The sequence below is a fragment of the Amblyomma maculatum genome, chromosome 3 (assembly GCF_055883805.1).
Source record: "Amblyomma maculatum isolate TAMU_Amacu chromosome 3, ASM5588380v1, whole genome shotgun sequence".
In the NCBI taxonomy this organism is placed as follows: domain Eukaryota; kingdom Metazoa; phylum Arthropoda; class Arachnida; order Ixodida; family Ixodidae; genus Amblyomma; species Amblyomma maculatum.
Window position 1 is genome coordinate 180624358 of NC_139346.1, and position 12463 is coordinate 180636820.

Genomic DNA, 12463 nt, shown 5'->3' on the forward strand with positions numbered 1-12463 from the left:
GGTATGACACTATCACGTCAATCAAAGAACTCTCCATTGGCACTAACCACCAGCCAGCTTTCATTCTGGAGCATTTTAGTAAGAGTACTCATCAACCATTATCCCAATCGCCTTGTTTTTAGGAATTATAGAAATAGCTCACTGAAGCACCAAATATAAAACCCCCTCCAAACTCTGCAATCCTAAGTGAAAAGCTACTCCACTTAAATCTCTCTTGTTCTCACAAATGTACAGAAAATATTGACTCTGCACAACTCAGTGCTGCTTAGCTCACTTCCATCTGGTCACAGCTGTCTGCCAGGTCTTCTACCCAGGCAAGCCCAAGCAAATGGTCTGCTATGTGGATAAGCAATCATACCTATTTCTAGTGCGGATGGGGCCACGTCCTGACAAAGCCCAGCCAAATGTCAACGCCTGTGGTGCCTACCTTTTTCTGAAAATGAATTCATCATCTTGTGCTCTTGACAGGAGCGGCATTTATGTGAAATAGAAACTGCGCTTTTGATTGCCCCCCTTTCACTATGGCTCACTGTCACTCGAAGCCGATGCCACCATGTGCGATGAGGTACGCCTGAAAGGCACTACTTGCCTGTGCAGTCTGCTGAGCTGTGAATGCTGTGGGCACTGCTGGTACTTGTGCTGGTGGCTGCTCGACAGCTAGGACCACGGGTGGCACGGGCGTGGCCTGTCGCAGGAAATCGTATTCTCCCAGCACGGGTGTTGGAGGTGAAGGTTGTTGCCGCTGTTGCCTTCGCTGCTGCTGCTGAGCAACCGACGCAATGAGCCCTTCAATGCCGTTCACAGCTGTCGCTGGCTGCTGGGGTGAGAGCACGGAGGAGAAGACACCAGGCTGGCCCTGCATTGGCTGCATGGTAGGCTGCTGAACTGGCTGCTGCTGTTGCTGCACCCTTGTTGGTTGGGGCTGCTGCTGGAGCTGATGACTGGATCCAATGGGCTGCTGCCGTGCATTTCCATACACAGTGGCTGGACGCTGCTGCTGCTGCTGCTGTTGCATGCCAAATGACTGCAGAGAGCAGAAAAAAGAAAAATATATGGAATGATCACACATACACGCTGTGACAATTCTGTGAAACCAGTTGGATTCACCAACAAATATTTTTCTGATACACGACACTCTCCAGCTCCAGAAGTGCTTTCACAGCAAAAAGAAACCATATGCGGCGAAAGCTTGTTAAATCGAATTTTTGATTTGTTCGAACAATATTACTTTGGTCCGGCCAAGCTCCATAGAGGTCTGCATTAATAAAAAAAAAAAAGAGGTAATTTGAATGCCAGTCAGTTCCGCCACAGATAATTCGAACTATGTACCGCCACGTCTGGGCGGCGTGGCCCCTCAGCCCATGGGTAAATTGATAGGTTGGCATAATTAAGGGGCTGTGCATGTCCAAACCGTGGACAGAAGATCGAACCAGGTAAAACCATAAACGAGTGTGTAAAGCCTAACTGGTGCCATGACTGGCATGGCAGCTGGAAGCGCCAGAAAGTAAGGGGGTGGCAGCCTTGGTGGCGGCTGTTTGCTGTCTGCACTGTGTGGCCTCTGAGACTTGCAACCAAAAATTTGTTAACTCGATTCACGTTAATTTGGAAATGTGGATAAGTATTTCAGTCCGCACGGTCCTAGCCAACAGCCATGAAAAGCTATGGCATCGGATGGGCGCTATGGGTCTTGCACTGGTTAGTCCACGTCCAGGCAAGATTGTATGACATTGTAAGCAATTGTCATTGGTTTCGTCTTTATTTGTCTTTATGAGCTTTTCACCATTATGGCACCGTCCTCACCAGCCTGTGGTAATGGCAGTTATTGGCTTCACGCCAGGCAGCTAACTGATTGCAGTTGCATGGCGTTCCGGACAGTGGTAGTAGGGTTTTTACATGCTTCCATTGCGATTATTACGCTGTTCCCAAATTTGCGCTCGTCAAGTGCCATGCCGTGCCATGCGGTGAAGCGTGACATGTAACGCAGGCTGCTTGTGAAGGGGCCCTGCTGCTATTTTTGAGCATTTCTGCTTTGACACTTCTGACAGTATGCACACAACAAGGCATTGATTGCAATGGGAAAAACAGTCACTGGTGCGCTGTTCTCGTCTAAAAAGCAAGTGATCATTGCCCAATTTTCTGCCAAATATCGCATTTACTTGTGTAATAAACCTACTTAAAAACAACAACAACAACAAACAAACTGGACTGATATCAGTTTAGGGGGAAGGTTTATCGCGCAGGAAAAACTTCAGATTTTTTTGTCTTCCATCTTCCGCCCCATCCATCAGCCTTGATCAAAGAAAGTATGCGGTCAGCCGCTGGCACTTCACCTAGTTGTCAAATGTCCACCTCTTCAAATGTTCTAGAGAGAACCGTAGAAATGAAGAGCTTCCAATCGTCGTCGTGCCTGCCATAGCATGCACAAAGTACACAGACAACACTGTTCTATGCAAATGACGTCTTGAGAGGTTTATTTTGGCGACTGCTGGATGCATGGGTCATACCTAAACGTAATCGCCCATCCGAAATACCCGAAGTGAGCCCGCCCATGTCTGAATAAACGAGCATCTGACACCATAGACTTCCATGGCCGATGGCCCCGATTTGCATCTAGCTCGAATTATTCAAACCATTGAGGGCTGCATTAATGCGATTTTAGTGTCGCAGCAAATTATTAATTATTATCTGGGCACCCAGGATAGTCACAAGTGGATATGGATGGTCATTTTAAATCAATAATTTCAACTCTATATATTGTTCATGGGTAGGGCTGTCCAACTTCTCAACAGGAATCCATTTAAATCAGAAACCCCATGCATAAAGCAAGTACATAAGTGAACATGTCTCTGTCAACTTAACAATATGCTGCTTCAAAAGGAGGCTCATTGAATCAGATTCAATAAAACCACACTTTACAGAATCCATACCCACAGTTGCTATCATGTCTGGAAGGTGTAACGAAAAGGCAGGAGAAAGAGAGAGAGAGAAGCGCACACAATTGCTAACCTGAACAACTGCAGCAGCTTCACTGCTGAGAGAGGTTTCTTCGGGCAGTGTTGGGAGCTTTGAGTTAAGGTAATCTGTAAGGAGAACACTGCACTGTTGAATCGTGTACAAGCTAACATGAAATGCACATGACACACAGCTTTGCTACAACCCTCAAGCGGTAACCGCATGAGGCAACAGGCCCTAGCGATCCGTTGCGCGACGCCGCCGCCAACGTCTGTCAATGTCGCTGGTGTATACCGCACGGAGCGACGGGGCTCAGCGACAGAGAGGCGCGTTTTCAGCGCTGCTCTGGTAGCGCCGCCTCATCATTCGGTCAAGGGGAGTGCAATTACGATATATCCCGTTTCTAACACTAAACGGCATGAAGTACGATAAAATACTGAGGAAATTTCTTGCAACGCATCGCATTTTAAAGTGTCACAGCGCAGCGGTGCGCTACTACACTGCAATGCCAACTTGCATTGCAAGCAGTGACTTTCTCCTGATCGTTTCGAAAATTAACGATATCTAGCCACACTAGCCTTTTTTTTTTTTTTTTTTTTTTTACTACCGTTCCAAGCTTTTACTGAATTGTCTCGATGCACTCGTATATACACGGACCAGACGAAATGAGCGCCTACAGGCACCAGGTTCTTCGCCCAAACCGGACTAGGAAAACAAACTTCTCACACACAAGCAAAACAAAAAGCCAGAACGGAAGTTGAGCACCGCAAAGCCTTCTGCGATTGGCTTCCTCGCGAGCCACTTCCGGGCGACAAGCGAAGTTTTCTAAAAACCTAGAAACTGAGCAACAGTGACGAGCGGCAATGCTTTGGCGGCCCTCAGCCCGTCGCGCGGCATGTCGCCGCGAATTGTCGCCTCATGCGGTTAGTGCTTTATCTTCATCACAACAAATTTTAATGGCACCACCTGAAACATTATACAAGGTGCTATGCCTGCAGTATGTGTATCAGTGTACCACATTATATTTATTAGTACAGTATGGTGCACGGTGAATTTATGATACACGGGTAACATCGGCATCTAACATGCGAGCAAGTAAAAGCAAGCAGCCATTACAACGTACACGTTTCTACAAACAGTAATCACACTTTGAAAGAAATCTGAAGTGACCATGAAAACCTCATATTATTATAAGTTCCTCACATGAAAAAGGGAGTGGTCATATAAACTGCGTCCAAACTTATCTGTTACATCAAAACAGTGTATGAACTGACCTTGCAGTGAGAGCTAACTGTAAAAAGAGCATATTTACTGCATAATGCACAACAAGAAGCAATAAGTGAACACGACACAAGATCATGCCATCACAATAACAAATGGAATTCCGAAAGACAGAGAGTGGACAAATTTCATGGCTAAAAGCAGCAGCGAACCTAGTCATAGACACTGCACTGTACAGGAGAGATAAATCACCTGAAAGGGGCTCCACTGTATCCATGAAGTCCTCGAGAGCAGGCTGTAGTTGCACAAGGCCAGGCTGGATGAAATCAGCTATGCCGGCCCTCGATGCTGCCACAATTACAAAAGGAAGTGCACTGTGTTATTAATGAAAGCCAAAATGTAAAAACAAAAAAATTTGAAAAAAAAAAAAAAAAAAAAAAAAACGAAAACACAGCAAGCAGCTACTATAACTATGTGCCCTATGTTTTGCAGGACACTTTGAAAATTGAGCTTGTCGAAGCCTAACAACATGGATATCTACTGCCACTCTGATGAGAGTACAGAAACGAAAGGGCTGAATTCAAATGTCACTATAATCTTTGATTTACTGAAAATAACCACAATAAGAAATAAACACGACATCCTTGTATGAATGTTTCGGTTCCTCATTAAAATATTTAAATTTACAAGGCAAATCAGCTGGCCATAAACAGTAAATTCACAAGGAATGAATATCTCAGTTTGAAAAAGCTCCTTTCAGTGTGCTGTTTTTTTTTTCTCCCTCATCTTCATTTGTTCAAAGATTGCCACAATACTGCACTGTTTCTCAAGAGCTCCCAGTCTCCAGCTTCGTTGCACAAAACTAAGGTTGTGTCAACTAAGCTAAATTTCAATCATCTGGTGCAAGGATGCAGGGTTTTATACAACTGTCACTAAGCAAATAGAAAAATTAGTATTTTGGAGGCATTTTCTTTAAACATAATACATGTAAGAAGAAGTGGTTTGTAATCAAACATTGCCCTTGTATAAGTCGCAAGAACCTGCTTGGAACATCAAATGACTGCTCACGCTAATCGCAAGCTGTAAATTGTGGGTGTTAATGTCCTGAAATGATGCAGTTCCTGGATTAATTCAGACTACCTAAGTTTCCACACGTGCGCCGACATCATACAGCACAAGGGTGGTGTTGTGTTTTGCCCCCATGCCCAAAAATGCAAGGCACCAGTTATGAATCCGAGGTAAACTCTTAAGACGGCGCAACTAACAGGAGATACACAGATTATAACTGACAAGGACAGCTATGACGAGCACTGCCCGTTAATATCAACATTGAGAGTTTATTAGCCATAAAAACTTGACCATGGTACAAAGTTCTGAAATTATGCAAAAACGAAAAAAAAAAAAAGAAAAATATATATATGTATATGCTTAGACAGAAGCCAAAGAGCCCTCTTCCCCACTCAGCTTTGATGGGGTTTGAACTCAGTACCTCCTGCGTTGAACTCAGTACCTCCTGGTTTAGAATGAAAGCCAGCAAGAAGACTTCAACAAGGATGAAATCTGTAAAGGCAAACAGAACCTACCTATTTCACGAGGATTCGGGAAGTCAAATGGTTGATTCAGGCTGCTAAAGAGGCTCTCTGTGAGGTCCATGAAAAAGTCTTCATCCATGGCTGGACCATGTGAGAGCCAACGGAGATCCAAGTCCACAGGGTTCTGCATTCAACCATTTGGTAATCGTAAAGCACACACAACATATAGCGCCAAGAAGCTGGGCACGAAAGCACAAAAACCTTATCTCTCCAAAAGAAAAAAAAAATTTGTACATTTTGAACACGGCAAACACTGAATGCTTACAAAAAAAAAAAAAAAAAAAAGCGACTCACAGTGCTGGAATCATCTGCAGTCCGAAACTGTGAGTTTTTCTTGCAAAAGAACATCCTCCACTTTTTGTACTCGGCGGTGATGTTGCTGAAGTTGCGTTTCCAGTACTTGCCCTCCATGACAATGGCCTGTTGGAAGAGAAATGTTTCAGCGTCTTTTGCTGTCAGCCAATGGTTGATATTCCGCAAGAAAATTCAATTGGCTTGCGCTACATGATATACAATGCAGCCCTACCGAAGCCACTTCTAACTGCTTCAGAAAATAAAAAAAATAAAGCCATGCTGCTAACTCTTGTCCACCCCACTGACAACCCCACAGGTGAAGCAAAAGAGAGAGAGAGAGAGAGAGAGAGAGAAAAAAAAAAGAAGCCTTCCCTCGTCAAACTTTCCCAACCAGCATGAAAGAGTCTATGAAAATATTATTTCCTTTGTCCAACAGACCCACGAAATGATGCTCCCAGTACAGCTTTGGCATAAAACTTCCAAGAATAACTCCTGCCCACACTACAATTACAGGTGGGCCATGCAATAAGTTATTTACTGACACTCCTACAGCTACAAACACTCCATCCTTTTTAAACGCACATAAACTATTGTTTTATTTACTTTCTCCTTGATATACTGTTCACAGACAAAGGAACACAGAAGCTCTCTAGTGTAAAGAAATTGCATGAAATGTGAGTCTTGTATATTCCCTTGCCCACAAACCCAAATAACTGCGTGACAACGCTCCGAGATGGACGGTGCAACTTAACCAAACCAATGCGAGCCGCAAATGGGGCACCAGCTACTGACGGCAGAGGCAGCGGTTCAGGAAGCATTACCATATGTGGGAGAAGATTAGTAACATCATAGCATCCACACAGACGCCAGGGGGAAACGGTGCCAAAACGAGTTATCAGAAGTAAAAGCCAGAAAAGCATGATAAGCCTTGGCGCCCGATTAAAAGACATAAGTGTGCCTGCTATCAGAATGGGCAAAGGGAGAAAAGGGAGGCAGGCGGCACAAAGATCGTGACAGCCATAAACTTGGAATAAGAACTCTAAGACAGAGCCAAAAACAAACCAGAGTACTAAAATGCTCTAGGAAACAAAGCATTGATGGCAAAAACAAATATGTATGCCAGAGAACTGCAATTGGGATGATGTGTCCAACCATTTTGCTTGTTGACAATGAGACAAACTGATGCATCAACAAAGTTGGGATCCCGGCACTTGCAGTGCTGTTTACTGACCCAGCTACCTCACCAAGTTCATTCTAAAGATGCCTCGGCAGACAGCTAAGCAAGGCAATGAGCAATGACTTATCTGCTACGATGTCATTACAATGCTTCTAGGGCAAGAAGAAAAAGAAAAGTGATTTGAAATGCACCCTCAGCAGATGTAACACTGCCAATATATATATAGAAAAAAATGGTGTGCAAAAGCTCAATAAACTAAAGGCATTCAGTTCTGCAAATTTCTTTACACAAAGGTACACCAACATGTACATTCGGCGACCAAAGATTGCGGGATGCAGGTTCGAGGAAACATTTGCTTCTGTGTGGTAGGGTGAAGCAGGTCAATAAAATGCATTGAGCCACGAAGGGAGTTGCATGCACCATCAAAAGAAAAAATACCAGCTGAATGACAAGTGAGACAACCCAGAAATAAATATTTTCCCAAAAATTTGCATCTCACAAACTGTGCCACTGACTTGACATGCACCGAATCAGAATGCATTTTTTTTTTCTTTCAGTTTTTCACAACGCATTCACTAAAGGTGTTACTTCATGTTCTCTCCTGAGTTATATTTTGCTATTCATTAAACTAGGCTATCAATACTGCATACTTCTCTGTCGCTTTATGCATAAGTTAACTGATACCTCAACATATCTGCTTCAATTAGAATAAGGACACTTGCCTCAGGTTTGTTGTGCGTGTCTCCTTCAAGCGGCGATGCAAACTGACATACGTAAGGACTTCTCCTGGCCACAACTGCATGCGAGAAAATTAAACATTAAAAGTCGGTAAACCCTGGGCGGACTGCATCGGTGAAGTAAAGAAAAAACAGAGCCACCGCTTCTTTCAATATGAACCAACATAGATAAGCGCTCACACTGCATGTGCCACGCTCGCCAGATGATATTGTTCAAGCGAATCTTGTCTTTCAGACGTAGCTTCAGCCCTTTGAAGGTCTTCCATTTTGGCGATGTTAGCTTGCCACTGAAAAAAAAAAAGGGGGGGGGGGGGGGGAGAGAGAAAACAATACAAAAAGAGGCTTACTACAGCAATATTGTGCATGTGCCAAAACAAAAATAAAGTTTTAGGTTAGCAAAGATGCTATGTGTATTCAGGAAGAAAAAAAAAAAAAAAAAAAAGAACGGTGCCTGGATTTGGGCTCCCACAGGAGTTGCTGTAGATACGAAAGCTAGCCTCTGTTTGAATGCAAGTGCACCAAATTTCAGCTGTCTTTCCTTTTCGTTGTGAATGACAGCAGTACAGCATATCTCAAAAGAGAGAAATAGACATGAGGACACGTTAAAAATGGTTTCATTCTCTTGCTTTATTATATATGTCCTCCCATGTTTCATGAAAATATGTAGGCAATGTATCAACTGCCTTAGTAGTGTCTATTGTTATTGCAGAACATACCATCTCGGCAGTTCAAATTCAAGCTCAGGATGATGCTAATGGCCATGGGACATACTATGTCTAAATTGGTATTACATCGTCCTACCCATCAATGACAACACTCATTTTTCTGTCCTACCGCCTCCTCCTATCAACCCAAAGTTCCTGGCCAGAGCTGATAAATTCTTTCCAATTCCGTTATTATCCGACCAAAGCAATTGCGCTTTAATTTCTACCTTCGAGCTTTGAATAAATTGTAACCTTTACTTTCCACTTCCAGCGACTAGTTAGGTTTTTCAGCTCCTAAATTTATTTGAACTTCATTTTGAGCACTAAGATTTTGAAGCAAAAATCTTGTGAAATGAAGCTGTTTTTAAAGTGTACTCCAGGGTGACAGAGTAGAAAAAACTGCTAGAAAAGATGTGTAGGCTTAACAAAGTGAGGTCATATTTGTCCTCTAAGCCCTATCAACTAATCATGGCTAAATATATTTCACTCTATTGCAAACACTGATGATGTGCAAACATTCCCAGGCAACTACTGCAACAGAACATTAAAGCTCTTGCAACACTCTGGAGATGAGCAAGCTTGACCCAAACTCTGTGGCACACACTGACGAAGTCAACGAGAAATTGGGAGCTGCAGTCGCGGTAGTGGTGGAACGAACCGGAGCTGAGCCCCTCTAATCACGACATCGATAAAAACAAGAAATGCGGTCATTACTGGAGAGGTAGTAATTGCGCTAGCCTGCGTTGGCACAAAATCTGAAGCGACTATAAGTGACAGCAAAACAGCCATTTGGAACTTTACAAAAGGAAGAATATCAACCGCGGCTAAGAAAATTCTCGAATTCAGGGAGATCTCCGGGAGGATCACAATAAAATGGACCCCAGGCCGTGAATCAGTGCCTGGAAACGAAGCCAATCACACACTCGCCCGAGACATCTAGCAACGGACGAACGTCGAGCAGGTCGACAACCCAGAACCCAAGGAGAGGTTAAACACCTACCACGAGATCTGTGAATACTACAAACTCAAGAAAAGCATTCTCCACTCCACATAAAGAGCTTACAACGAAGAGGCCAAAAGTCTGTGCGGACTACAGGTCCGAAATTACCCCAACCCAGTATGGCTGCACCACTTAAAAATTGAGGACAGGCAACACAAAAACTGTAAACACTGCGAAAAGAGAGGTACACTAGACCAAATAATCTGACAATGCCCCTTTTTGCCTGAGGCAATGACTAACATTCAAGAAACGGAAGCTTGAGAGTCCCTTCTACAAAGCAAAAACCTTGAGATCCAAACAGAAGTCGTCCACTTGGCGGCTGAGGCAGCGAAGAATCAGTGTATTCTTGCGCGCTTCTAGTCGCGGAATCCCAGCCCCCTATTCGGGTCTGCGTATCCGAGTGGGGAAGTAAATCCAAGTAATAATAATAATAACCTTGAGTAGTGAACAAGTGAAACTGAAAAAACATTGACATAATCACGATGTTTTCAACATGCCTACCAAGTTTCAAGAGCAATAAGCTATGAGCGACTGTAACAACCGCACATGCCATAAGCAATTCATCCTATTCCCAAGTCATACAAAATAGGTTCAAATATATATGCATATATATTGCAACATTCACTACATTAGGATACACTAAATGTAGGCATGGTCATGTATACGCTGCTAAAATTTAGCAGAACTTTCACTTTTTTGTGACAGATAGGATATTATTTATAGCATTGTGAATGTCTACTTTTATGGGTAAAGGATAAAGGACAGCACGAATTCCTTTTTTTTTTTGTTGCTGTTTTGAGCAAACGCAGACGAGCAGCACTCCAAAATGTGAAAGGGGACAAAGTCGCTGCTGAATCTTTAAGAATTACAAGCATGTTCAGGCAAGAAATGCATTTATGCCACGCATTTATGCCCATCTCGATTCTGATGCAACCATATCTATATTTTATTGGCAAAACCTATAAATGTATACCACTGAACACCTATTTGAGTCGTATTGCCCGTAAGCAATTATTATATTGCTATATGACAGGATGCTTTCTCACGATGCCATCTTAACCATAGCACATTTTTAAAAGAAAGCAGCACAAAATGAAAGGCCTGAATAGCCCAATTACAACGCCATGTTTAAGTTTGGCTTTTTATTTTGATACAACTGCACGTTTACAAAGGAGGCAGTGAGAGCAATAAATAATAAGATTTGTTCATATAAATACAATCTTAAGCAAATATAACTGTTGTAGTATTCGTTACAAAAAGCTATTTTTGTCTCGAGAATGCTTCAATGAAGCTCAATGATCTTAAAAAATCAAACTGCCTCCTTAAGCACGGTTGTTCACAGATGACATTATTTTGAATGAAACAAAATGAACCTGAATGAATTTTTGATCCAAACAAAAACAAATGATAAGTTAAAACTCGGATACTATTAAAAGCAGAAGAACCTACTTTCCGCACCTGGAAGTGAAAATCAATTTCCTCTAAAAGCTGCAACTTATTACCTAGTGTACCCATGTGTGGTTGTACAATATGTAGTGGCTTGCTTGTTGTTTCATCATACTGAGGACTAGCAACCTATCTCTCCAAGTTCCCCCCTTTACCTGTCCCCAGACATATACTGAATAACGACCAACCTACTCCCCCCCCACATAGGGTTATTTCCGTATTCTGCCTTTAATGTAATGCCACAGAAAGTTGTTTGCAAATTAAGCACTACTGATGGCAAAGCTAATAATGGACTATGATTTGTCAGGTGTACGCCTCTGGAGATGAAGCTAACTGAGTACAAGATGTGTATAAGCATTGGCATACACTTATGAAGTGTGCGAACCACATGTCAATAACTAAAGCACAGATTTGAAAAGTGTACTGTATCGAGTATTGTTTTTTACTTTTATTATAGGAGAATGGGTATTGTTCAACCCTTCCAAACCAAATCCTGCATCCATAGATAGTGGTGGTGAAAAACCTTTATAGTCAATGCCCACAGGGTGTGGAGAATTCAGCTGATGGAACAAGAATTGATATCAGGCACGTAGCCAAAAAATTTTAATGAGGACCATCAGATGATATAATTTTTTGTAATGTACAGATCTCTACAGTAGCCAAAGTAGTCAGGACCGTAATGAGATTGGCGGTAGGGAAAAACAGTCAGACGTTCCACCAGTGAAGAAGGACGAGGTCAAGAAAGCACTAGAAACTATGAAAAGGGGGAAATCAGCTGGAGAGGATCAGATAACTACAGATTTGTTGAAGGACGGGGGGGATATCGTGCTAGAAAAACTGGCCACCCTGTATACGCAGTGCCTGGTGTCATCGACGGTACCGGAACCATGGAAGAACGCAAACATTAATTATCCTCATTCACAAGAAAGGGGACTCTAAGGACCTTAAAAATTACAGACCAATCAGCTTACTGTCTGTTACGTATAAGGTATTTACTAAGGTAATCACTAATAGAATCAGGACAACCTTAGACTGCAATCAAGCAAAGGATCAAGCAGGGTTTCGGAAACGGTACTCTACTATCGATCATATCCATACCATCAATCAGGTGATAGAAAAATGCTCGGAATATAACGAGCCCTTATACATAGCATTCATTGATTACGAAAAAGCATTTGACTCAGTTGAAACCTCGGCGGTGATGCAGGCATTGCAAAATCGGGGGGTAGACGAGCCGTATGTGAAAGTGCTGGAAGATATATATAGTGGCTGCACAGCAACCATAGGTCTGCATAAAGAAAGTAACAAAATTCCCATAAAGAAAGGTGTTAGACAAGGAG

General features: G+C 42.7%; 1 protein-coding gene across 2 annotated transcripts in view; it reads right to left on the minus strand.

The window, feature by feature from the left end:
* The window catches only part of LOC146197084 (carbohydrate-responsive element-binding protein-like), a 58559-nt gene that overhangs the window by 42751 nt on the left and 3345 nt on the right, over window positions 1-12463 (minus strand). For both annotated transcript variants that reach the window (XM_084598827.1, XM_084598828.1), the window contains exons 2-8: window positions 8154-8260; window positions 7959-8032; window positions 6060-6185; window positions 5757-5889; window positions 4426-4521; window positions 3007-3080; window positions 590-1024 (exon numbers count right to left, since the gene is read on the minus strand). In XM_084598827.1, coding sequence (XP_084454953.1) covers window positions 590-1024; window positions 3007-3080; window positions 4426-4521; window positions 5757-5889; window positions 6060-6185; window positions 7959-8032; window positions 8154-8260 — 1045 coding nt within the window. The remainder of the gene's footprint in view (window positions 1-589; window positions 1025-3006; window positions 3081-4425; window positions 4522-5756; window positions 5890-6059; window positions 6186-7958; window positions 8033-8153; window positions 8261-12463) is intronic.